At 41.1% G+C, this 26,816-nt stretch overlaps 6 protein-coding genes across 8 annotated transcripts in view; 4 read left to right on the top strand and 2 right to left on the bottom strand.

Moving 5' to 3' along the window:
• The window catches only part of grsm (granny smith), a 31,247-nt gene that overhangs the window by 4,109 nt on the left and 322 nt on the right, over positions 1-26,816 (bottom strand). The window contains exons 2-6 of one of the 3 annotated variants that reach the window (XM_070280939.1): positions 26,583-26,799; positions 26,477-26,523; positions 4,613-5,637; positions 4,394-4,550; positions 2,615-2,791 (exon numbers count right to left, since the gene is read on the bottom strand). In XM_070280939.1, the coding sequence (XP_070137040.1) occupies positions 2,615-2,791; positions 4,394-4,550; positions 4,613-5,637; positions 26,477-26,523; positions 26,583-26,799 (1,623 nt within the window). Of the gene's footprint in view, positions 1-2,614; positions 2,792-4,393; positions 4,551-4,612; positions 5,638-6,393; positions 6,572-26,476; positions 26,524-26,582; positions 26,800-26,816 lie in introns of those variants that run through there. The other 2 variants (XM_070280940.1, XM_017249078.3) reach the window with 2 other exon arrangements.
• Spc25 lies at positions 6,714-7,909 on the top strand. Its single transcript, XM_017249081.3, has 3 exons — positions 6,714-6,930; positions 6,994-7,177; positions 7,438-7,909. The coding sequence occupies exons 1-3, from the start codon at positions 6,795-6,797 to the stop codon at positions 7,757-7,759; spliced, it is 642 nt and encodes a 213-aa protein (XP_017104570.2). The 5' UTR covers positions 6,714-6,794; the 3' UTR covers positions 7,760-7,909.
• Cyp304a1 (Probable cytochrome P450 304a1) lies at positions 8,045-10,435 on the top strand. Its single transcript, XM_017249079.3, has 4 exons — positions 8,045-8,344; positions 8,400-8,651; positions 9,125-9,981; positions 10,041-10,435. The coding sequence occupies exons 1-4, from the start codon at positions 8,251-8,253 to the stop codon at positions 10,368-10,370; spliced, it is 1,533 nt and encodes a 510-aa protein (XP_017104568.2). The 5' UTR covers positions 8,045-8,250; the 3' UTR covers positions 10,371-10,435.
• On the top strand, positions 13,741-14,113 carry LOC138926686 (dystrophin, isoforms A/C/F/G/H-like). Its single transcript, XM_070281666.1, has 2 exons — positions 13,741-13,923; positions 13,982-14,113. The coding sequence occupies exons 1-2, from the start codon at positions 13,741-13,743 to the stop codon at positions 14,111-14,113; spliced, it is 315 nt and encodes a 104-aa protein (XP_070137767.1).
• LOC138926684 (dystrophin, isoforms A/C/F/G/H-like) lies at positions 19,297-19,669 on the top strand. Its single transcript, XM_070281663.1, has 2 exons — positions 19,297-19,479; positions 19,538-19,669. The coding sequence occupies exons 1-2, from the start codon at positions 19,297-19,299 to the stop codon at positions 19,667-19,669; spliced, it is 315 nt and encodes a 104-aa protein (XP_070137764.1).
• On the bottom strand, positions 25,232-26,176 carry LOC108130559 (uncharacterized). Its single transcript, XM_017249080.3, has 2 exons — positions 25,974-26,176; positions 25,232-25,906 (listed from the first exon to the last, which is right to left on the bottom strand). The coding sequence occupies exons 1-2, from the start codon at positions 26,021-26,023 to the stop codon at positions 25,306-25,308; spliced, it is 651 nt and encodes a 216-aa protein (XP_017104569.2). The 5' UTR covers positions 26,024-26,176; the 3' UTR covers positions 25,232-25,305.

Here is a 26,816-nt window from a genome sequence, read left to right as displayed (position 1 = left end):
TATTTTTACTTTCTTCCATTTTTGTTTGCTCCTGCTTAGTGGCTTGGAAGACGAAATTTCGTTTTAAAATCGAAGCGAGGAAAGGCCCAAAGGTTAAAAGGAAAAAACGGAAAGTAATTCGCAGAACATGGTAATTTAATGAGAACTTTCTGCTGCCCTTGATACGAAACAGATTGGGGATGGTTGTTCATCGAAAATTAATACGTTTTTCGGTCATTTTCTTTGGAATTTTTCCTTTAAATTATTTTCTTAAACAGAACTTGATTTATATATTCCCAACTTTAAGCTTTCTGTTCGATTTCGGCTCCAATTTCAAAAGGGTAAGCCACAAAGAGACTGTTTCATAAATAGCAGCATTCCGGAATGGTCAGACGGAAAACCAAAACCCCACTTCCACATCGATTTGTGGAGTTTCGAACGTCAAGAGACATCCCCTAATTATCGGCTTAAATGGTTTCATTTAATTCGCGAACTCGCAGCGTGTAATCGGCGGCAAGGACAACGCTCCTGATGGCAGACAGCCACAAATATCGCCGCACGAGAGCAGGGATCACAACTCGAAAATGGTGCGGAACAAATGGGAATCGGTTATTTAAAAGCCAGATGGATGGCAGATAGGGGACCAGGACCATCTGCCCAGCCCCCTAGCTGGCTGGCTGGCTACCTGCTGACGGTTGCCAAAATGAGCTGAAACGAAAGCCAGGCAACGAAAGCCAAAGCCAGCGGGCAACAAAATGCCCTGGCGACCGCTAACAACACTCATAATCCCTCCATTTAGTGGCAAACTAGGGGAAAAGACTCCCCCAAGGCACAAACAAAAAAATAAAAGGCACCAGAAGGCAGTCCGAAAAAAAGCGAGCTCATGTAATTTAAACGCAACGCGTGGGAATTTGCCTCAAAACCATCCCGCCAAGTGGCACAAAAAAAAATGGGAGACACGGGCGGACGGTGATGGCGTTTGGCGTTGAGGGTGTGGCTTAGTGGGCAGGTATTTCACCTTTTTCGCATTTAACGTTGAATGCATTTGGAATTTAAAACACTTTATCACAGACACCAATGACAAAGTGCGCGGCGCTGTCACATCAACTGCAGCAGGACGAAGGAGGGGGTGTGGGTGTGTGATGGTGAGGGTGTGTTGTGTGTGGCATGGCCAACCTGCAATGGTGTGATATTTTGACTTGATTCCCATTTTTTTCGAGAGGAGACACACACAACCGGTGTGAGGAAGGCCGAAGGGAGCCTGACGAAAAATCAAACATCCAAACATGGAGGCATAACTGACAAAAACAAACAGAAAAGAAAATATTATAAAATTTAAAGAACTTATAAAAAATTAATTTAATTAAAAAATATTATAATATCTAGTTGGTATTGCCATTTAAGAATAACTTCTAGTTTCAGACCCTTTTTTTTTAGGTGTACCCATCGAAGTAGGGCTGGATGGGCGATTGGCAGGTGGCCAAAATTGCCATGCCACTTGACCCGCTCGGCATCTACGCACCAGCCAGCCAGCCAGCCAGATCCCAGTCCCACCGCCAAGCCACATCGAACCTCCGCCCACGGCGTGACAATGATGAATGACCATTGATCCGAAGCGCTTGCATCGTACAATAAGGTAACTCGATTTGGTTGGCTGTTGTGGCAGGAACTGGAACTGAGAGCCTGGGGGCACCGAGCAACCGAGGCACCGACGCACCTCGCTCTCTGCTGGCCAGCGCCCAGAGATGGGTTTATGGCTCACCAAGCCCCAGACCCAGTCGGGGTTTCCTACTCTCGGCCCATTCCTCAATCCTCTGGCCTTTCTAATGGCTGCAAAAGTGGCTGCTGGCGTAGATTGAACGCCAAAGTTTTTGATACATGTGAATGCTACATGGACCAGAGAGTGCGATGCTAGGGTGTCCGTCCCGGTGTATGTGTGTGTGTGTGTGTGTGGCATAAATCAGAGTAATACTAATCAATCTTTAAACCAAACATGACGTTCATCATTTTTCCGCAACCGTGCGGTCGTGTGTAAGACAAAAGAACAACATTGAGTGCAAGCGATAAAGTTAATTAAAAATGTGTGTGTAAAATATCTAGGGAGTTCTTTAAAAAAAAGAATAGAAAGAAGAAAAAAAAAGTGAGGGAAAAGCGGAAAATGAATTGAAAACAAATGAATAAAGTTACATCGAAACTTGATTAAAACTTTCTCAAAGTCACTCTCTTTTCATCTGTGGAAAATTCGGATGTGGAAGGCCCTAAAAGTTCGGCACGGGTGTCTTCGATAATGCATAAATTAAGCTACTTTTGGGGATTGATTTGGGGCAAGCCATGCTTCTGTTAATCTACAAAAATTCTACAAAAAAAAGGAGATGAATCAAGCAGGATGAGATGGCAAGTGTAGATAGTTTGTTTTAAAGGAATTTGGGTTGAGAAAACTTTAAAAGATTTGGGGGGAGAATTTATCTACAATAGGATTTCTAGGAAATCTTTTAGATTTAAAATAAATACTAAAGGCATTCCTATAAATAACTTAAAACTTAAAAGACAGACTTATTGTTTAATCCATATTCTTTCTTAAGTTTGGGATCAACTTTTCCAATTGGATTTTATTACATTTGGAAAAAGTACTTACCGAAACGGAGTTTTTCATATCAGCCAGTGCCGAGGCGAATTCGGAGAAATGCAATTCGGGGCAATAAATAATAGGCGCCAATAAATCGCCGGATTTGCGTCCAGCCTGCAACGACTTTGCCTCCCATGTCTCCGAGTTTGTCAATATGGCGCCGTGATATTTGCCTGTTGCTACGCCCTGGAACCAGATATAGTATTGTTTTGGATGTGAGTAATCGCAAATGAAATATTCAACGGCATGGCCGTGGAGATATATATTTAAGAATAGACTCCCACTCCCACTTAGGGGAGGTGTTTGATAGAAAACAAGTAACAATCAACAAAATGCCAGCAATAAAACTGTACAGCAACTAACAATGTTAAGGGTTGGGGGTGTACCGGGTGTTGAGAGGAGTAAGCACGAAAATTGCGAGCTTCCGACGCGACCAGCAATAAAAAGGTGCAAGGTTATTTAGCAGAAGCAACACCCAAACAACAGGCAAGGACTCCATGGCGCCCGTGTTCAACTGCAGCTGGACAAATGAAGGCAGCTCCAATGGCAGCAGAAGCAACAAAGGCCCCAACACCAGCAATACACTACAAAATGCAAAACCATAAAGGCGAAAAGGATATATTTAAATCAATGGAAACTTAAGGAAATCAAATACAAACTTGAGGAAATATTTCTACATATTTTTTAAAGCCGGTCCTTGAATAAATCTATACCATTTTAAAGCTTTTAATTTACTGGCAGTGATTTTTATTATTTATTTTAATATTTAAATTTAATATTTAAATTTTCTCTTTATTTAAAATTTCTTCAAGTGCACAAATACCACCAGCATTCAGGAAAATACAGCAGCAAAAGGTGTAACAAGCAGCAGGAACATAAAATGTAAAAGCGAAAAAGTGTTGGCTGCCATTTGTTGTTGCTGCTGTTGCTGTTGCAGTGGCACTAGCAGTGGCAGTGGCAGTGGCAGTTGCGCCAATGTTGGTAATTAATATTATTGCATCCCGTCTAGGTGTGTGTCTGGGTGTAATGAAATTAAGCACAACAAGCAAAACGCCAAAAACTGAATTCTAAACAAAATAACAAAATGTTGGAGCCAGTTGAAGCACGCAGGGGTTTTTGGATGTTTTTAGGCTGAGTAGACCAAGGAATTTTCAGGACCGAAAAAAAGAAGGAATGATAAGAGGAGAACAATGCAGCTTTCGGTGGGTGGAGGAGGACAACGCAAGCACAGGCCACGCCATGGCCAGTTTCGATTTATTTCCCATCGAACCACAAATAACGTAAATTGGCATCATATTTTAAGCAAATTGCAGTCAAGATTTATGGTAATTGTGCTCCATCGCAGCAGCTACTCAGTTTGCTCTGCCGTTGCAGCGGAAAATGGGAAAACCCCATCCCACCCCACCGAACCACCCACCAGCACAACCATCCGACGGCCACAAACGACGAATCCTTTGCAGTTGCTGGTCTGCCAATACTGCCGCTGCTATTCCTCCAAGTTGCCAGCGAAAAACCAAATTTGCAATTTATTTTTCCAATTAACCTCGTGACTTTTATAAAGCATGGCATAAATTCTCGCATAACAACAGCGCTGTGGCTCAAGTAGAGCCAAGGCCACCCGCCCACAAATTCATTCTTACAACCTGGTTGCCCCGGATTGAAGGTGTAAAGATCTCGAAACTGAAATTACTTTGGACATTGGTAGAATTATTTTGTGGCTTTCGAAAATGTGCTGGCATTCTGTTGAAAGTTAACCACAGACTAAATTAGAGTAAATTTTAGACTCACCTGAGCACCAGTTAATGTAGCCATATCCAAAATAATGTTGGCCTTTAGATCCCTATTAGCAAAGACTACGCCATCGGCCAGCACCAGACGGCCCTCGGCATCCGTGTTGTTGATCTCCACTGTGCGTCCAGAGTACAAAGTATGAATATCATCAGGTCTGCATAATAAAGATATATTTTTACAAACAACTTGGGAGTAATATTAAAATTGGTAACCCACCTTGTGGCATTGGGCCCTACAGAATTCTCAGCCATGCAGAAGACAGCGTGCAGATTATCCTTGAATCCGCACTTCACGGCGGCATAGAAGGCCCCTAAAATAGCAGCGGCTCCACCGCAATCCCGCTTCATGCCCGGCATGGCGGTCTTGCCCTTGATGCTCAGGCCGCCGGTATCGTAAACAATGCCCTTGCCCACCAATGCAATGGTCTCCTGGGCACCTTTCGGGAGATGGGAAAGTACCACCAGTGCTGGTGGCACCGCAGCAGCCTTACCCACGCCGTAAATTCCTCCGAACCCACGTTCCCTTAGCTCCTCGCCACGGATAACCTCTGGCTTAATGCAGAGCTCTTCTCCGATCTCCTCGACAGTCTGGATAAAGTGGTCAACGTTCATCTCGTTGCAGGGCATGTCGACGATGCGAGCGGTTAGCCTTATGGCCCTGGTGGTCTCATTGAGGCAATTGATCTCGTCCTCCGACAGTGGACAACTTTCCACGCCGCCTTCCTTGTCGATCACCAGAAACTCCACGTTGACCAAATTTCGGCTAGTGTCATTAGCTCCATCGCCACAACCTTGCTCGGATTTAACCGGAGTTGGCGCCAGCCCATTGCCGGTTTTGCGAGAGTATAGCGGGAAAGCACGAACCACCGCACAAGCGCTGGCAAAAAGGTTGTCCCGCTCGCAAACTAGCACCACGGTCTCCTCCGGTACGTTCATCACGTGAGTCTTCACCAGACGGGTAATGGCATGAGCTCTTGAGGCCGTATTATGACGGGAAGCCTTCAAAGGAAGCGCAGCTATAGTGGCCGAATCCAGGTAGAGAGAAACCTTATCAGTCGGTGCCGGATGTAAACAGGCGACTGCATTCTGGAATGTTTCTTCGTTCACTCTAGGACACAGTTTGCTTGCCAAATCGGCGAACTTGACGAGATTCAGATGGCGCAATTGGCCGATAATCAGTACGGGATGGGTCTGGGGATCGCTGGTCCCCAGCGAAGCGTTGAATTTCAGGTCTGTTGCCATCTGTGGGAGAAAAATAACAAGAATGAGTAGAGTTTTTGAATCGAAGCTTAGGGAATGCCACTGAATCCCAGCGATAAGCCATTGCGATAAGATATACGTGCTAATCTCGGATTTACTACCTTGCCAAGTGCCCCACATGCTTATCAGTCGACGACTTTGTACCGCAGTAGCACTGCTAGTCTCTCAGTTTTACTCGCCGTCAATTGATGCAGTCATCCATAAATCACGAGAGGTTTCAAAAAGATAAGGTTTGGCCGGGTCTTGGTGGGGGTAACATAAAATAAAGGAGTAACTCCTTAGAAGTTTCTCCTTTTTGTGCAAGAAACAATATTTAAAGCTTTTTTTCTTTAAAGTTCAAGGTTATCAAAAAAATGGACAATAAACAAAGCTTCTTGGCAATTTATGATATCTTTGGATATAAAGATAAGACTACTACTTATAAAATCAATTTATATAGGGACCCCCAAAGAGAAAGAAACGGAGTGACCTTGAGCCGCGAAGCAAGAACAACAAGTGGGTCGTTGACCGTTTCCCAAAATTCTTGAAGAAAAAATGCGTAGAGCATCTTTTGCACTAAATTGCAGTGTCATCATGGAATTAATTTTTCGGGCGATTTTTCCAGGTCTTCAGCAAACGTATGGTGTCCACTCGTTATGCAAAATTGCTTACCACTATTTTTAGATTTGCTTAGTTCGCATAAAATGATTTTGGCACAAAGCTTGCAAATTTTCTGCACCACATTTTTGTTGTTCTCACCTTTCCAACGCGGCTACTAAAATTACGGGCGAGAAGATTTCGTAAGGGTTGAGTGCAAGTGAAGAGCAACAACCGCATGAATATTTTAAAAATTCAGGAAAATGCAGCGTTTTGGCTTTTATTTAAAGTTTCCTTAACTTGATTTTTTTTTACTGATTGCTTGCCGGCTTTTAGAGATGAGAAACAATGGCTTACAGATGGTATTCGGTAATCGATATTTTTAGACCTTCCCTTGCCACAGTTCCTTTATTTTTTATCGATAATTCGAAACAGACAAAAATTAACAGGGTCTGGCAGCACTATGTACGCTGGAAGTATCATCTCTAACTGGAAGCCAAGCAAAACAAACGCCGCTGAATTTTAAAACAATTTTTACCAAAATAAATATAAACCCTGTTAATATGGCCGTTGGACCACATAAAGTTGATCAATCAAACTATTCTCTGCGTTTGAAGGAATTGTTCAACAAGCAGATACGTTTGCAGATCCGCGAGACCAACATCAGCAAAATTAGTTCCAAATTTCATGACAATCTGCGTTAGTTTGTAAACAAAACAGTTTTTTAAAACCTAAATTAAACAAATATTTCCTATTAAATAGTCACAGCAATGGAAAAAGCAGATTGGCAGCAACGGGAGCATGAAAGAATCGAAAGGCTGCTTGTCTTGAACCGCCAGGAGTTGGACAAGCGAGTGCAACTGGAGAAGGAGCTGACACGGGAACTGGAGGCCACCAAACAGCAAGAAGCAACAGTGCGGGAACACAACAACGAGTTAATGGAATGGTTAGTGCATACCACAACAATATTAAAGCTTATATAGGATAAATCAAGGAGAATCATCTAGCCCCATACCTCATAATAATCTTGAATTAAAATCCTATTTTATTTTACTTCTCCGAGTATTCTCTTATCCTTTATGGAATATTCAATGATCCACACATTTATATAAAACAAAAAGCCGAAATTAACTGTTACTCTTTCTATATAATGATATAATTAATGTCTCACCCGAGTACATATGCTCCTTTGTTTACATTTAATAGCATACACGCGCTGAAACGGGCCACTGGGACAAGTATAAATCACGATGCGTTGCCGGCACGTGTGAAAGGTGTCACTGTACTGAGGAACCCCGATGGCGACCAATGGGTACCCTTTGACTTGGCAGAAACGGACGCAGAGGGACTGAACTCTCTGTGCCAAAGACTTCAAAAAAACAATATAGACGTAAACAAATGGCGACAACTTGTCTCGCTTTCGAAGAAAATGTCGATGAAATGGAATTATTCTACGCCGCCTCGCAGGGACAACGACAAGGTGGACATAATTGAGATTGATCTCACCTCGCCCACAAATCACATCTGATATTGAACTCTGGAACACAACCCTCCTCAAACTCTATTATATTAAAAACGACATTTCAAACTGAAAATCTAATTGCTTGAGGTTCAATAATTAAAAGTATTTAATGTCAATTATAAATAGATTTATTAAATTTGTATATAAGATTATGTCAAAGAGAAACTGTCCTAGAATTTGTAAAATATTCCATTTTTATTTTAAATAATAATTAGACTAAAAAAAATATTTAGAAAACAGTCTTTAAATGATGAAAAGGCTAAACTTCTTGGCCGCCGCTGTTAAACTGACAATCAGAAAAGTCATAACTGAGACGAAATGGCACTCGAACGGTCCGATCGGCTAAGTACCGATTTATATACATAGATTGCCTTTGTGTAATTGCTCCTGTCCGGCGGCCAGTGAGAGAGTGTGTGTGAATTATCATCGGACAAGGGAACGCTACAAAAACGCAACTGCACGCCAGAAATGAACTCAGTCGGTGGCCGGACTTTAAAATGATCACGGAACTTCTCCTGGTAACTTGCGTTGCGGTATTGTTGTGCCTATCGTATCGATATGCAGTGGCGCGACCCAAAGGATTTCCTCCTGGTTCGTCGGGAAGCCAAAGGACATATTTTGCATAAGCTAATCGGATAATTAACAGGACCCCCAAGGATACCATTGTTTGGGAGCTACCTTTTCCTTTTGATGATAAATTTCAAGTATCTGCACAAGGCCGCCTTAACCCTTAGTCGATGGTACAAATCGGATATCATTGGACTCCATGTGGGTCCCTTTCCCGTGGCCGTGGTCCACAACTACGAGGGTGTCCGCGAGATCCTCAACAACAAGGCGTTCGATGGACGTCCCGGACTGTTTGTGGCCGCCATGCGGGATCCCGGCGAGGAAATCCGAGGTAACATGGAAATTATTGGTCAGGTCATAGTCATGCTGATAACTTAATGTTAATAATAGCTTTGTTTCAATTAATCGGGTCAATATGCAATTAATTGAAAAGGCGGAAAAAACAAAGCACTCTTATCACTAGTGAGCTATTAACTCTTGATATATGTACATAAATATGTACCTTGTATTTTATGGTTTATTTTTATTTTATTTAAAGCCTAATCAGTGACAAGGTTTTTTAATTTTATTTTCTGTTTAATACAAGCAAATATTTAAGTGTCCAACTAATTACTTTTAATCGCAAAGATTGCTACGCGATGGCTAATGTTAGTAGGTCTGATTTTCTAAGTTATTCACCGCAATTATCTTATCTAATTGGCACAAAAACAAGTCTACTTTTACTTTCTTTCTCGTTTCTGATAAGAAATTGAGAGAAAAACACTTTCTATTATATTAACAAAACAATGTTTTTCCTATCTACAGGTATTTTCTTCCAAGACGGACCCCTCTGGAAGGAACAGCGTCGTTTTATCCTTCGATACCTTCGCGATTTTGGATTCGGGCGTCGCTTTCAGCAACTTGAGTTGGTGATCCATGAGCAGCTTACAGACATGCTGGACCTGATCCGAAACGGGCCAAAATACCCGCACGAGGAGGCCATGGTTAAGCCAGGTGGATACCGCGTACAGCTTCCGCTACTTTTTAATCCCTTCTCGGCCAACTCGCATTTCCACATTGTCTACAACGAATGCCAACCACGTCAGGAAATGGGTAGACTGATTAAGCTTTGTCAACTGGGGATGCAGTTCCAGCGCAACGCCGATGACTACGGGAGAATGTTAAGTATCCTTCCTTGGATCCGTCACTTATGGCCAAAACTGAGTGGCTACAGTCAAATGCTGGAGGCCAACGTGTTTGTTCACAAGTTCTTTGCCGATTTTGTGGACCGTCATTTGGAAACCTATGAGGAGGGCGTGGAGCGCAACTTTATGGATGTTTATATAACGGAGATGCGTCAATCTCCTGGTTTCGGTTTTAACCGAGATCAGTTCATAATGGGCCTTGTGGACTTTTCATTTCCCGCCTTTACCGCCATAGGGGTTCAATTGTCCTTGCTGATCCAATATTTGATGCTTTATCCAGAGGTATTGAAACGAATGCAAAGCGAAGTAGATGAGGTAGTTGGATGTGGACGGCTCCCAACTCTGGAGGATCGCAAGAGCATGCCCTTCACAGAGGCCACCATTCGCGAAGGATTACGCATTGAGACACTGGTGCCTTCTGATGTGCCCCACAAGGCATTGGTGGATACCGAGTTGCTGGGTTACAAAATACCCAAAGTAAGTTTTACATAAACTCTGAAAACATATTTATGTTTATTTGTTGTATCTTCTCCTAGGACACCATCGTTATACCCAGCCTGTATGCCTTCCATTCGGACACTCGCGTCTGGAAGGATCCGGAAAACTTCCGCCCAGAGCGATTCCTTGACTCGGAAGGAAAACTCAATCTAAAGTTGGACGTTTCATTACCCTTCGGAGCAGGAAAACGACTTTGCGCTGGCGAAACATTTGCCCGAAATATGCTTTTCCTAATGACGGCGACCATGTGCCAGAACTTTGATTTCGTTTTGGCCAAAGGCGATAAACTGCCAGATCTTTCCCAAAACCTGAATGGCCTAATCATATCTCCACCAGACTTCTGGGTACAGTTGCAGGATAGGCACTGAACCAAGTTCAAGGAGCAAAAACCATTAAACAAAAAATTTTATATTTCCTATTTAAGTTAGATTATTTGTAGATAAGCTTAAAAGTATTAAACATAAACTATACTATAAACTATGAAGAATCTATTCACAAATCGTTCAATATATTCCGCTCAAGAATCGGACAACTATTGGCAAAGATATGGCTTTTCGGCGTGGGCGATTTTGTCCTCTCATGCATTCCCCCCATTTTCAAAGGGGTCCAACCAGAAAAATTGACAAAAAACCTCAAAAATATTTTGTTGCTGGATTTTGATGCAGATTTGTGAAGAATCGATCCACAAATCGTTTAAGGTATTCCTCTCAAGAATCGAAAAACTATTGGCAAAGATATGGCTTTCGGCGTGGGCGATTTTGTCCTCTCACGCATTTCCCCCATTTTCGAAGGGGTCTACCCAGAAAAATTGACAAAAAACCTCAAAAATATTTTGTTGCTGGAGTTTGATGCAGATTTGTAAAGAATCGATCCACAAATCGTTTAAGGTATTCCGCTCAAGAATCGAAAAACTATTGGCAAAGATATGGCTTTCGGCGTGGGCGATTTTGTCCTCTCACGCATTTCCCCCATTTTCGAAGGGGTCTACCCAGAAAAATTGACAAAAAACCTCAAAAATATTTTGTTGCTGGATTTTGATGCAGATTTGTGAAGAATCGATCCACAAATCGTTTAAGGTATTCCGCTCAAGAATCGAAAAACTATTGGCAAAGATATGGCTTTCGGCGTGGGCGATTTTGTCCTCTCACGCATTTCCCCCATTTTCAAAGGGGTCTATACAAAAAAATTGACAAAAAATCTCAAAAATATTTTGTTGCTGGATTTTGATGCAGATTTGTGAAGAATCGATCCACAAATTGTTTAAGGTATTCCGCTCAAGAATCGAAAAACTATTGGCAAAGATATGGCTTTCGGCGTGGGCGATTTTGTCCTCTCACGCATTTCCCCCATTTTCGAAGGGGACTACCCAGAAAAATTGACAAAAAACCTCAAAAATATTTTGTTGCTGGATTTTGATGCAGATTTGAATCGAATCGAGATATGGCTTTCGGCGTGGGCGATTTTGTCCTCTCACGCATTTCCCCCATTTTCAAAGGGGTCTATACAGAAAAATTGACAAAAAATCTCAAAAACATTTTGTTGCTGGATTTTGATGCAGATTTGTGAAGAATCGATCCACAAATCGTTTGAGGTATTCCGCTCAAGAATCGAAAAACTATTGGCAAAGATATGGCTTTCGGCGTGGGCGATTTTGTCCTCTCACGCATTTCCCCCATTTTCGAAGGGGTCTACCCAGAAAAAATTGACAAAAAACCTCAAAAATATTTTGTTGCTGGATTTTGATGCAGATTTGTGAAGAATCGATCCACAAATCGTTTAAGGTATTCCGCTCAAGAATCGAAAAACTATTGGCAAAGATATGGCTTTCGGCGTGGGCGATTTTGTCCTCTCACGCATTTCCCCCATTTTCGAAGGGGTCTACCCAGAAAAATTGACAAAAAACCTCAAAAATATTTTGTTGCTGGATTTTGATGCAGATTTGTGAAGAATCGATCCACAAATCGTTTAAGGTATTCCGCTCAAGAATCGAAAAACTATTGGCAAAGATATGGCTTTCGGCGTGGGCGATTTTGTCCTCTCACGCATTTCCCCCATTTTCGAAGGGGTCTACCCAGAAAAATTGACAAAAAACCTCAAAAATATTTTGTTGCTGGATTTTGATGCAGATTTGTGAAGAATCGATCCACAAATCATTTAAGGTAGTCCGCTCAAGAACCAGATGACTATTGGCAAAGATATGGCTTTCGGTGTGGCCCATATTGACCTCCGTATTCGTATGACCTCCGAGCCTCCATATTGGGAGCCACCAATACCCCCAAATCAAGAATAAACGACATCGCCAATTCCAATTAGCTCTTCCAGTCCAAGTGCCGTTTCCAGACCCTCAAGGAGACCTGCGAACACGAGACGACACAGTTCCGCGAACTGAACGAACTGGGCGGAGAGTTGCTACTCCAGATGGACGAGATGCAGGACAAAACCAAGCACTCCGAGTGCGGATCCCTGACCAAGCAGTTCGCCCGCCTGAATGCCCGTTGAACGGAGGTCACAGAGAGAGTCTACGACAAGAAAGCCCTGCTGGAGCACATTTCCATCCAGTTGGGTGAGTTCAAGAAGTTCGTGGTAAGCGAGGCGGGCTACTTGGATAAGCTGGAGAACAAGAATGCGGCCGACGCCGAAGAGATCATGGAGGAACTTGATGTGAGTGGAGAGAACATTTTTCATAATTTTGAAAACCAAGCAGAGAGTATTATCTTTTGGTCAGTGTTCAAAGCAATGAAGGAGTCGGCCCCAACCATTTAAAGTATATACATACATGATTCTTGATAGGGATCATCTCCTGAGTCGATATAATCATGTCCGTCTACCTGTTCCTACCTAACCTACTCTTTCAGTTTTAAAAGTATAGAGTGTACAAATTTGAACACATCCTTCTGTCTTTTGGGCTCAGTGTATAAGTCGGAACGACCGGGATCGGTCGACTATATCCTATAGCTGCCATATAACTGATTGATCGGATATACGATAACTTTCTTTAAGTATGTTTATAAATTATAAATCTTAAAATGTAAACACACATATTTCCATTGCCTAATTATTTGGGCACCTAGAAGACAAACAGTAATGAAGGACCAAATTGTATCCTTTATTTTGAGTATGATAACATTTAAGAAGATGCTTTAATTTAAAAATTATGCAATTAAGTTTTTAAAAATAATTAATTAAAAGAAGTGCCCTCCTCCTCGATTCTCATAGGTTGCACTTAAGCTGGCTCCAAAAATCGGGAAAATAATTATTTATTTTTTTTTTTCTTTTTTAATTTTTTTTTTAAATTAATTAAATAAAATCTAGTGCCCTCCTCCTCGATTCTCATAGGTTGCACTTAAGCAAGTCCGAAAAATCGGAAAAATTATTTTTTTTTTTTATTTTTATTTTTTTTAATAATTAAAATTTAGTGCCCTCCTCCTCGATTCTCATAGGATGCACTTAAGCTGACCCGAAAAATCTTAAAAATGATTATTTATTATTTTTTGTTTTGTTTTTGTAAATGATTATGATGTATGTTGTAGTTTTGGTAGTAGTTTAAAGTCAGAAGTAAGCTTTCCTTTCTTATTTTTTTTTTTCAAACATTTTCCGTTTTTGAAAGGATCTGGAAAACGTTTTGCGCTTGCACTCTGAGGAATGGCTGGACAAAATTCAGGAAATTGGCAACGAGCTAATTGACAACGAATTCATGGCCGACTCCATGAGGCGCGACATTGACGACATTGTCCAAAGATGGACTCAGCTCCAGCAACAGGCCAAAATCGCACCGAACTCCTGGAACCGAAGGCCACCGAGGCGGAACAGTCCGAGAAGTGCATTGTTCAGTTCGAGGCCTGGCTGACCCGAGTGGACGAGGTACTCAGCGAGTATCTGGAACACGATGTGACCATTGAGGATCTGCCAGAGGACTTTCAAGTATGTAAAAAATATGTATATATTATAGTATTTCTTATAAATGATGATTTTTTTACAGCGCTTGGCTTGGGAGTTCGTGGCTAATGAGAAGATCTTTAAAGAGATCGCGGAGATTATAGCAAAGCATACGAGAAGGGAAGGTAGGAGCCACCAATCGCTTACAGGAACAACGCAACCTAATGGAAAATGAGATTCAAGGTCTGCCAGGCCAAACCTAGCAAGTGTACAGCTCCACAGCCCGCCTATGAGTCGCGCTTGAATCGGGCCTCCTGCGACCTCCGGAATGTGGAACGGAGACAGTGGTGATCGGTGGTGTCCATATTGACGTCTTAAGCATTTCCCCCATTTTCGAAAGGGTCTACCCAGAAAATATGACAAAAAATCTAAAAAATATTTTGTCCCTGGATTTTGATGCAGATTGATTGATTGCCAACAACTATTGGCAAAGATATGGCTTTCGGCGTGCCATTTTCTCAGGGGTCTACCCAGAAAAACTGGCTAAAAATATAAAAAATATTTTGTTTATGGATTTTGATGCTGATTTGTGAAGCATCGATCCACAAATCGTTTAAGGTATTCCGTTCAAGAATCGGACAACTATTGGCAAAGATAAGGCTTTCGGCGTTGTCGATTTTGTCCTCTCATGCATTTCCCCCATTTTCTACCCAGAAAAATTGACAAATATTTCGAAAATTGACAAAAAACCTCAAAAATATTTTGTTGCTGGATTTTGATGCAGATTTGTGAAGAATCGATCCACAAATCGTTTAAGGTATTCCTCTCAAGAATCGGAAAACTATTGGCAAAGATATGGCTTTTCGGCGTGGGCGATTTTGTCCTCTCATGCATTCCCCCCATTTTCAAAGGGGTCCAACCAGAAAAATTGACAAAAAACCTCAAAAATATTTTGTTGCTGGATTTTGATGCAGATTTGTGAAGAATCGATCCACAAATCGTTTAAGGTATTCCTCTCAAGAATCGAAAAACTATTGGCAAAGATATGGCTTTCGGCGTGGGCGATTTTGTCCTCTCACGCATTTCCCCCATTTTCGAAGGGGTCTACCCAGAAAAATTGACAAAAAACCTCAAAAATATTTTGTTGCTGGAGTTTGATGCAGATTTGTAAAGAATCGATCCACAAATCGTTTAAGGTATTCCGCTCAAGAATCGAAAAACTATTGGCAAAGATATGGCTTTCGGCGTGGGCGATTTTGTCCTCTCACGCATTTCCCCCATTTTCGAAGGGGTCTACCCAGAAAAATTGACAAAAAACCTCAAAAATATTTTGTTGCTGGATTTTGATGCAGATTTGTGAAGAATCGATCCACAAATCGTTTAAGGTATTCCGCTCAAGAATCGAAAAACTATTGGCAAAGATATGGCTTACGGCGTGGAAGATTTCGTCCTCTCATGCATTTCCCCCATTTTCGAAGGGGTCTACCCAGAAAAATTGACAAAAAACCTCAAAAATATTTTGTTGCTGGATTTTGATGCAGATTTGTGAAGAATCGATCCACAAATCGTTTAAGGTATTCCTCTCAAGAATCGGAAAACTATTGGCAAAGATATGGCTTTTCGGCGTGGGCGATTTTGTCCTCTCATGCATTCCCCCCATTTTCAAAGGGGTCTACCCAGAAAAATTGACAAAAAACCTCAAAAATATTTTGTTGCTGGATTTTGATGCAGATTTGTGAAGAATCGATCCACAAATCGTTTAAGGTATTCCTCTCAAGAATCGAAAAACTATTGGCAAAGATATGGCTTTCGGCGTGGGCGATTTTGTCCTCTCACGCATTTCCCCCATTTTCGAAGGGGTCTACCCAGAAAAATTGACAAAAAACCTCAAAAATATTTTGTTGCTGGAGTTTGATGCAGATTTGTAAAGAATCGATCCACAAATCGTTTAAGGTATTCCGCTCAAGAATCGAAAAACTATTGGCAAAGATATGGCTTTCGGCGTGGGCGATTTTGTCCTCTCACGCATTTCCCCCATTTTCGAAGGGGTCTACCCAGAAAAATTGACAAAAAACCTCAAAAATATTTTGTTGCTGGATTTTGATGCAGATTTGTGAAGAATCGATCCACAAATCGTTTAAGGTATTCCGCTCAAGAATCGAAAAACTATTGGCAAAGATATGGCTTACGGCGTGGAAGATTTCGTCCTCTCATGCATTTCCCCCATTTTCGAAGGGGTCTACCCAGAAAAATTGACAAAAAACCTCAAAAATATTTTGTTGCTGGATTTTGATGCAGATTTGTGAAGAATCGATCCACAAATCGTTTAAGGTATTCCTCTCAAGAATCGGAAAACTATTGGCAAAGATATGGCTTTTCGGCGTGGGCGATTTTGTCCTCTCATGCATTCCCCCCATTTTCAAAGGGGTCTACCCAGAAAAATTGACAAAAAACCTCAAAAATATTTTGTTGCTGGATTTTGATGCAGATTTGTGAAGAATCGATCCACAAATCGTTTAAGGTATTCCTCTCAAGAATCGAAAAACTATTGGCAAAGATATGGCTTACGGCGTGGAAGATTTCGTCCTCTCATGCATTTCCCCCGTTTTCGAAGGGGTCTACCCAGAAAAATTGACAAAAAACCTCAAAAATATTTTGTTGCTGGATTTTGATGCAGATTTGTGAAGAATCGATCCACAAATCGTTTAAGGTATTCCTCTCAAGAATCGGAAAACTATTGGCAAAGATATGGCTTTTCGGCGTGGGCGATTTTGTCCTCTCATGCATTCCCCCCATTTTCAAAGGGGTCCACCCAGAAAAATTGACAAAAAACCTCAAAAATATTTTGTTGCTGGATTTTGATGCAGATTTGTGAAGAATCGATCCACAAATCGTTTAAGGTATTCCTCTCTTCCTGGCTTTCGGCGTGGGCGATTTTGTCCTCTCACGCATTTCCCCCATTTTCGAAGGGGTCTACCCAGAAAAATTGACAAAAAACCTCAAAAATATTTTGTTGCTGGAGTTTGATGCAGATTTGTAAAGAATCGATCCACAAATCGTTTAAGGTATTCCGCTCAAGAATCGAAAAACTATTGGCAAAGATATGGCTTTCGGCGTGGGCGATTTTGTCCTCTCACGCATTTCCCCCATTTTCGAAGGGGTCTACCCAGAAAAATTGACAAAAAACCTCAAAAATATTTTGTTGCTGGATTTTGATGCAGATTTGTGAAGAATCGATCCACAAATCGTTTAAGGTATTCCGCTCAAGAATCGAAAAACTATTGGCAAAGATATGGCTTACGGCGTGGAAGATTTCGTCCTCTCATGCATTTCCCCCATTTTCGAAGGGATCTACCCAGAAAAATTGACAAAAAACCTCAAAAATATTTTGTTGCTGGATTTTGATGCAGATTTGTGAAGAATCGTTCCACAAATCGTTTAAGGTATTCCTCTCAAGAATCGGAAAACTATTGGCAAAGATATGGCTTTTCGGCGTGGGCGATTTTGTCCTCTCATGCATTCCCCCCATTTTCAAAGGGGTCTACCCAGAAAAATTGACAAAAAACCTCAAAAATATTTTGTTGCTGGATTTTGATGCAGATTTGTGAAGAATCGATCCACAAATCGTTTAAGGTATTCCTCTCAAGAATCGAAAAACTATTGGCAAAGATATGGCTTTCGGCGTGGGCGATTTTGTCCTCTCACGCATTTCCCCCATTTTCGAAGGGGTCTACCCAGAAAAATTGACAAAAAACCTCAAAAATATTTTGTTGCTGGAGTTTGATGCAGATTTGTGAAGAATCGATCCACAAATCATTTAAGGTAGTCCGCTCAAGAACCAGATGACTATTGGCAAAGATATGGCTTTCGGTGTGGCCCATATTGACCTCCGTATTCGTATGACCTCCGAGCCTCCATATTGGGAGCCACCAATACCCCCAAATCAAGAATAAACGACATCGCCAATTCCAATTAGCTCTTCCAGTCCAAGTGCCGTTTCCAGACCCTCAAGGAGACCTGCGAACACGAGACGACACAGTTCCGCGAACTGAACGAACTGGGCGGAGAGTTGCTACTCCAGATGGACGAGATGCAGGACAAAACCAAGCACTCCGAGTGCGGATCCCTGACCAAGCAGTTCGCCCGCCTGAATGCCCGTTGAACGGAGGTCACAGAGAGAGTCTACGACAAAAAAGCCCTGCTGGAGCACATTTCCATCCAGTTGGGTGAGTTCAAGAAGTTCGTGGTAAGCGAGGCGGGCTAGTTGGATAAGCTGGAGAACAAGATTCGCAACACGCCGGAGAATGCGGCCGACGCCGAAGAGATCATGGGGGAACTTGATGTGAGTGGAGAGAACATTTTTCAAAATTTTGAAAACCAAGCAGAGAGTATTATCTTTTGGTCAGTGTTCAAAGCAATGAAGGAGTCGGCCCCAACCATTTAAAGTATATACATACATGATTCTTGATAGGGATCATCTCCTGAGTCGATATAATCATGTCCGTCTACCTGTTCCTACCTAACCTACTCTTTCAGTTTTAAAAGTATAGAGTGTACAAATTTGAACACATCCTTCTGTCTTTTGGGCTCAGTGTATAAGTCGGAACGACCGGGATCGGTCGACTATATCCTATAGCTGCCATATAACTGATTGATCGGATATACGATAACTTTCTTTAAGTATGTTTATAAATTATAAATCTTAAAATGTAAACACACATATTTCCATTGCCTAATTATTTGGGCACCTAGAAGACAAACAGTAATGAAGGACCAAATTGTATCCTTTATTTTGAGTATGATAACATTTAAGAAGATGCTTTAATTTAAAAATTATTCAATTAAGTTTTTAAAAATAATTAATTAAAAGAAGTGCCCTCCTCCTCGATTCTCATAGGTTGCACTTAAGCTGGCTCCAAAAATCGGGAAAATAATTATTTATTTTTTTTTTTCTTTTTTAATTTTTTTTTTAAATTAATTAAATAAAATCTAGTGCCCTCCTCCCCGATTCTCATAGGTTGCACTTAAGCAAGTCCGAAAAATCGGAAAAATTATTTTTTTTTTTTATTTTTATTTTTTTTAATAATTAAAATTTAGTGCCCTCCTCCTCGATTCTCATAGGATGCACTTAAGCTGACCCGAAAAATCTTAAAAATGATTATTTATTATTTTTTGTTTTGTTTTTGTAAATGATTATGATGTATGTTGTAGTTTTGGTAGTAGTTTAAAGTCAGAAGTAAGCTTTCCTTTCTTATTTTTTTTTTCAAACATTTTCCGTTTTTGAAAGGATCTGGAAAACGTTTTGCGCTTGCACTCTGAGGAATGGCTGGACAAAATTCAGGAAATTGGCAACGAGCTAATTGACAACGAATTCATGGCCGACTCCATGAGGCGCGACATTGACGACATTGTCCAAAGATGGACTCAGCTCCAGCAACAGGCCAAAATCGCACCGAACTCCTGGAACCAAAGGCCACCGAGGCGGAACAGTCCGAGAAGTGCATTGTTCAGTTCGAGGCCTGGCTGACCCGAGTGGACGAGATACTCAGCGAGTATCTGGAACACGATGTGACCATTGAGGATCTGCCAGAGGACTTTCAAGTATGTAAAAAATATGTATATATTATAGTATTTCTTATAAATGATGATTTTTTTACAGCGCTTGGCTTGGGAGTTCGTGGCTAATGAGAAGATCTTTAAAGAGATCGCGGAGATTATAGCAAAGCATACGAGAAGGGAAGGTAGGAGCCACCAATCGCTTACAGGAACAACGCAACCTAATGGAAAATGAGATTCAACGTCTGCCAGGCCAAACCTAGCAAGTGTACAGCTCCACAGCCCGCCTATGAGTCGCGCTTGAATCGGGCCTCCTGCGACCTCCGGAATGTGGAACGGAGACAGTGGTGATCGGTGGTGTCCATATTGACGTCTTAAGCATTTCCCCCATTTTCGAAAGGGTCTACCCAGAAAATATGACAAAAAATCTAAAAAATATTTTGTCCCTGGATTTTGATGCAGATTGATTGATTGCCAACAACTATTGGCAAAGATATGGCTTTCGGCGTGCCATTTTCTCAGGGGTCTACCCAGAAAAACTGGCTAAAAATATAACAAATATTTTGTTTATGGATTTTGATGCTGATTTGTGAAGCATCGATCCACAAATCGTTTAAGGTATTCCGTTCAAGAATCGGACAACTATTGGCAAAGATAAGGCTTTCGGCGTTGTCGATTTTGTCCTCTCATGCATTTCCCCCATTTTCTACCCAGAAAAATTGACAAAAATGCTCAAAAATATTTTGTTGCTGGATTTTGATGCAGATTTGTGAAGAATCGATCCACAAATTGTTTAAGGTATTCCGCTCAAGAATCGAAAAACTATTGGCAAAGATATGGCTTTCGGCGTGGGCGATTTTGTCCTCTCACGCATTTCCCCCATTTTCGAAGGGGTCTACCCAGAAAAATTGACAAAAAACCTCAAAAATATTTTGTTGCTGGATTTTGATGCAGATTTGTGAAGAATCGATCCACAAATCGTTTAAGGTATTCCGCTCAAGAATCGAAAAACTATTGGCAAAGATATGGCTTACGGCGTGGGCGATTTCGTCCTCTCATGCATTTCCCCCATTTTCGAAGGGGTCTACCCAGAAAAATTGACAAAAAACCTCAAAAATATTTTGTTGCTGGATTTTGATGCAGATTTGTGAAGAATCGATCCACAAATCGTTTAAGGTATTCCTCTCAAGAATCGAAAAACTATTGGCAAAGATATGGCTTTTCGGCGTGGGCGATTTTGTCCTCTCATGCATTCCCCCCATTTTCAAAGGGGTCTACCCAGAAAAATTGACAAAAAACCTCAAAAATATTTTGTTGATGGATTTTGATGCAGATTTGTGAAGAATCGATCCACAAATCGTTTAAGGTATTCCTCTCAAGAATCGAAAAACTATTGGCAAAGATATGGCTTTCGGCGTGGGCGATTTTGTCCTCTCACGCATTTCCCCCATTTTCGAAGGGGTCTACCCAGAAAAATTGACAAAAAACCTCAAAAATATTTTGTTGCTGGAGTTTGATGCAGATTTGTAAAGAATCGATCCACAAATCGTTTAAGGTATTCCGCTCAAGAATCGAAAAACTATTGGCAAAGATATGGCTTACGGCGTGGGCGATTTCGTCCTCTCATGCATTTCCCCCATTTTCGAAGGGGTCTACCCAGAAAAATTGACAAAAAACCTCAAAAATATTTTGTTGCTGGAGTTTGATGCAGATTTGTAAAGAATCGATCCACAAATCGTTTAAGGTATTCCGCTCAAGAATCGAAAAACTATTGGCAAAGATATGGCTTTCGGCGTGGGCGATTTTGTCCTCTCACGCATTTCCCCCATTTTCGAAGGGGTCTACCCAGAAAAATTGACAAAAAACCTCAAAAATATTTTGTTGCTGGATTTTGATGCAGATTTGTGAAGAATCGATCCACAAATCGTTTAAGGTATTCCGCTCAAGAATCGAAAAACTATTGGCAAAGATATGGCTTTCGGCGTGGGCGATTTTGTACTCTCACGCATTTCCCCCATTTTCGAAGGGGTCTACCCAGAAAAATTGACAAAAAACCTCAAAAATATTTTGTTGCTGGATTTTGATGCAGATTTGTGAAGAATCGATCCACAAATCGTTTAAGGTATTCCGCTCAAGAATCGAAAAACTATTGGCAAAGATATGGCTTTCGGCGTGGGCGATTTTGTCCTCTCACGCATTTCCCCCATTTTCGAAGGGGTCTACCCAGAAAAATTGACAAAAAACCTCAAAAATATTTTGTTGCTGGATTTTGATGCAGATTTGTGAAGAATCGATCCACAAATCATTTAAGGTAGTCCGCTCAAGAACCAGATGACTATTGGCAAAGATATGGCTTTCGGTGTGGCCCATATTGACCTCCGTATTCGTATGACCTCCGAGCCTCCATATTGGGAGCCACCAATACCCCCAAATCAAGAATAAACGACATCGCCAATTCCAATTAGCTCTTCCAGTCCAAGTGCCGTTTCCAGACCCTCAAGGAGACCTGCGAACACGAGACGACACAGTTCCGCGAACTGAACGAACTGGGCGGAGAGTTGCTACTCCAGATGGACGAGATGCAGGACAAAACCAAGCACTCCGAGTGCGGATCCCTGACCAAGCAGTTCGCCCGCCTGAATGCCCGTTGAACGGAGGTCACAGAGAGAGTCTACGACAAGAAAGCCCTGCTGGAGCACATTTCCATCCAGTTGGGTGAGTTCAAGAAGTTCGTGGTAAGCGAGGCGGGCTACTTGGATAAGCTGGAGAACAAGAATGCGGCCGACGCCGAAGAGATCATGGAGGAACTTGATGTGAGTGGAGAGAACATTTTTCAAAATTTTGAAAACCAAGCAGAGAGTATTATCTTTTGGTCAGTGTTCAAAGCAATGAAGGAGTCGGCCCCAACCATTTAAAGTATATACATACATGATTCTTGATAGGGATCATCTCCTGAGTCGATATAATCATGTCCGTCTACCTGTTCCTACCTAACCTACTCTTTCAGTTTTAAAAGTATAGAGTGTACAAATTTGAACACATCCTTCTGTCTTTTGGGCTCAGTGTATAAGTCGGAACGACCGGGATCGGTCGACTATATCCTATAGCTGCCATATAACTGATTGATCGGATATACGATAACTTTCTTTAAGTATGTTTATAAATTATAAATCTTAAAATGTAAACACACATATTTCCATTGCCTAATTATTTGGGCACCTAGAAGACAAACAGTAATGAAGGACCAAATTGTATCCTTTATTTTGAGTATGATAACATTTAAGAAGATGCTTTAATTTAAAAATTATTCAATTAAGTTTTTAAAAATAATTAATTAAAAGAAGTGCCCTCCTCCTCGATTCTCATAGGTTGCACTTAAGCTGGCTCCAAAAATCGGGAAAATAATTATTTATTTTTTTTTTTCTTTTTTAATTTTTTTTTTAAATTAATTAAATAAAATCTAGTGCCCTCCTCCTCGATTCTCATAGGTTGCACTTAAGCAAGTCCGAAAAATCGGAAAAATTATTTTTTTTTTTTATTTTTATTTTTTTTAATAATTAAAATTTAGTGCCCTCCTCCTCGATTCTCATAGGATGCACTTAAGCTGACCCGAAAAATCTTAAAAATGATTATTTATTATTTTTTGTTTTGTTTTTGTAAATGATTATGATGTATGTTGTAGTTTTGGTAGAAGTTTAAAGTCAGAAGTAAGCTTTCCTTTCTTATTTTTTTTTTCAAACATTTTCCGTTTTTGAAAGGATCTGGAAAACGTTTTGCGCTTGCACTCTGAGGAATGGCTGGACAAAATTCAGGAAATTGGCAACGAGCTTATTGACAACGAATTCATGGCCGACTCCATGAGGCGCGACATTGACGACATTGTCCAAAGATGGACTCAGCTCCAGCAACAGGCCAAAATCGCACCGAACTCCTGGAACCGAAGGCCACCGAGGCGGAACAGTCCGAGAAGTGCATTGTTCAGTTCGAGGCCTGGCTGACCCGAGTGGACGAGGTACTCAGCGAGTATCTGGAACACGATGTGACCATTGAGGATCTGCCAGAGGACTTTCAAGTATGTAAAAAATGTATATATTATAGTATTTCTTATAAATGATGATTTTTTTACAGCGCTTGGCTTGGGAGTTCGTGGTTAATGAGAAGATCTTTAAAGAGATCGCGGAGATTATAGCAAAGCATACGAGAAGGGAAGGTAGGAGCCACCAATCGCTTACAGGAACAACGCAACCTAATGGAAAATGAGATTCAAGGTCTGCCAGGCCAAACCTAGCAAGTGTACAGCTCCACAGCCCGCCTATGAGTCGCGCTTGAATCGGGCCTCCTGCGACCTCCGGAATGTGGAACGGAGACAGTGGTGATCGGTGGTGTCCATATTGACGTCTTTCGAAAGGGTCTACCCAGAAAATATGACAAAAAATCTAAAAAATATTTTGTCCCTGGATTTTGATGCAGATTGATTGATTGCCAACAACTATTGGCAAAGATATGGCTTTCGGCGTGCCATTTTCTCAGGGGTCTACCCAGAAAAACTGGCTAAAAATATAACAAATATTTTGTTTATGGATTTTGATGCTGATTTGTGAAGCATCGATCCACAAATCGTTTAAGGTATTCCGCTCAAGAATCGGACAACTATTGGCAAAGATATGGCTTTCGGCGTGGGCGATTTTGTCCTCTCATGCATCTCCCCCATTTTCAAAGGGGTCTACCCAGAAAAATTTACAACAAATTTCAAAAATATTTTGTTGCTGGATTTCGATGCAGATTTGTGAAGAATCGATTTACAAATCGTTTAAGATATTCCGCTTAAGAATCGGACAACTATTGGCCAAAATGTGGCTTTCGGCGTGGGCGATTTTGTCCTCTCATGCGTTTCCCCCATTTTCAAAGGGGTCGACCCAGAAAAATTGACAAAAAACCTCAAAAATATTTTGTTGCTGGATTTTGATGCAGATTTGTGAAGAATCGATCCACAAATCGTTTAAGGTATTCCGCTCAAGAATCGAAAAACTATTGGCAAAGATATGGCTTTCGGCGTGGGCGATTTTGTCCTCTCATGCATCTCCCCCATTTTCAAAGGGGTCTACCCAGAAAAATTTACAACAAATTTCAAAAATATTTTGTTGCTGGATTTCGATGCAGATTTGTGAAGAATCGATTTACAAATCGTTTAAGATATTCCGCTTAAGAATCGGACAACTATTGGCCAAAATGTGGCTTTCGGCGTGGGCGATTTTGTCCTCTCATGCGTTTCCCCCATTTTCAAAGGGGTCGACCCAGAAAAATTGACAAAAAACCTCAAAAATATTTTGTTGCTGGATTTTGATGCAGATTTGTGAAGAATCGATCCACAAATCGTTTAAGGTATTCCGCTCAAGAATCGAAAAACTATTGGCAAAGATATGGCTTACGGCGTGGGCGATTTCGTCCTCTCATGCATTTCCCCCATTTTCGAAGGGGTCTACCCAGAAAAATTTACAACAAATTTCAAAAATATTTTGTTGCTGGATTTCGATGCAGATTTGTGAAGAATCGATCCACAAATCGTTTAAGGTATTTCACTCAAGAATCGGATGACTATAGGCAAAGATGTAGCCTACGCTGTGGGTCACACTGTCTTCTTTTTATGCTGTCCAAAAAATATTAAAAATATTTTCCCCTGTGCATTCGTGAAAAGCGTTAACAAAAGGGTTCTCAAAGCAAAAATCCTTTTGAATTAGATTATTAATATCAGACACTTTATAATAATAGTAAGAGAAAAGAAAAGTTTCTTTGAAGCTGGAGTTTTAAGACTCATTATATTTATGCAACTCGAATAAGCATTTAATAATAGATAAGCGAAGATAAGCGTAGTTAATCCCCATCGCTATCGGTGGCCAAGGTATACAGAACCTCTTCATCCTCTTCTGAGCGAGTGGCTTCGCCGGGACTGAAATCGTTCTCCGAAACTGAAATAAAGTCAGAGTTATCCGGCGAACCGATCGAGGATAAGCCCGACGAAGTTAAAGAGGCGACCGAAGATTCCGAAGCTGTTAAAGCCAACGTGGAAAGCGGTGACGGGCAAAGCGAGCCCGAAGATGCCGAAGCCGTTGAAGCCAACGAGGAACGCGGTGACGGGCAAAGCGAGCCCCCGGAATCTGAGTCGGCCTTGTAGCCATCCTCCTCCTCGTCATCCTCCACAAGCGAGGAATTCTCCATTTCATAGGATAATGCTGGTACGATGGATAAGTCAGCCATCGAAGCAGCACGACTCTCTTTGCGTAGCTCCACCACCTCATTAAGGATCTGGTGCTGCTTGCTTGCAATAGTGGCCACCAGCTTCTCCAGATTTTTGATGGTGACCTCGTACTCGATTAGCTTCTTCTTCAGCTGCCAGTTCTCAGCACGGCACCTGGCTAACTCCAGGGAAACACACATGGCAATCTTGTTGTCGTCAGTCTCCGCGGACTTGGTACTAACATAGACGATATCCAAATTGAATCCAAAAAAGAAGACCCTTTTTGTTTGCATGTATAACTTACATGGAAATTAAATCAGAGTCCCTGGCATGGGACTGGCCAGTGATCGACATTTTGAGACTTTAAATTTACCCACAATTCAATTCAACAGCTGTCTACCGACCAACTGACTTGACCTAGAGATGTATATTAAATAATGTCCCGAGACAGCCTGACACTGTTAAACTGATAGCTATAATCTCTGAATATGAATAGAGACGTATGGATGTGCCATATGGTTGGACAGATGTTTCCAGCCTACTGGATTTCTGTATTTCACAAAGTCTACTATTTTTAAAATGCCCTTTTTTAACTACAGAGTTTACTGTAAAATTGATATAATCAATTCTAAAAGGCCATCCTAAGTTCCTTCATTTGTAAACGCTTTTCTGCAGCGATTCCAAATTATTGTCATAATTAATCAATTAAATTATAGCGATTTCTTTAAAATAATGTGGTTTTTTTCGTCAAAGCAGTGAAATACTTTTTCAAAAGACAGTAGTTGTAAGAATAAAATAAAAACTCACCATTACCCCTTGCTTTTGTACGAAACTGGAACGACTCTTGCACAATCCTTTTGATATAAGGTAGCTATTATATTGTTTTTTCTTCATTAAAGATTTAGTGACTTACGTTTTTTTACAGGCCTTTTTAAAATACATGGCCTTGAGCATTTTGGGAAAGTTCCCCTGGGCTTCGGCTTTTTGCATTTTGGTTTAAAGCATCTATTATTCACCTGAGCTTCAATGGATGATTGTACCGATTTTAAATATTGCCTTTTTTGTTTCTTGTGCTTATGGTTATGACGGGCATTGGGAGATAGGCGTTTAATTTTTCTCCTTGGTGTCGTCTTAGGCATTATGGTTT

The sequence above is a fragment of the Drosophila bipectinata genome, chromosome 3R (genome assembly GCF_030179905.1).
Source record: "Drosophila bipectinata strain 14024-0381.07 chromosome 3R, DbipHiC1v2, whole genome shotgun sequence".
In the NCBI taxonomy this organism is placed as follows: domain Eukaryota; kingdom Metazoa; phylum Arthropoda; class Insecta; order Diptera; family Drosophilidae; genus Drosophila; species Drosophila bipectinata.
Note: the sequence above shows the minus strand (reverse complement) of the source record. Positions and strands in the feature narration are given on the sequence as shown.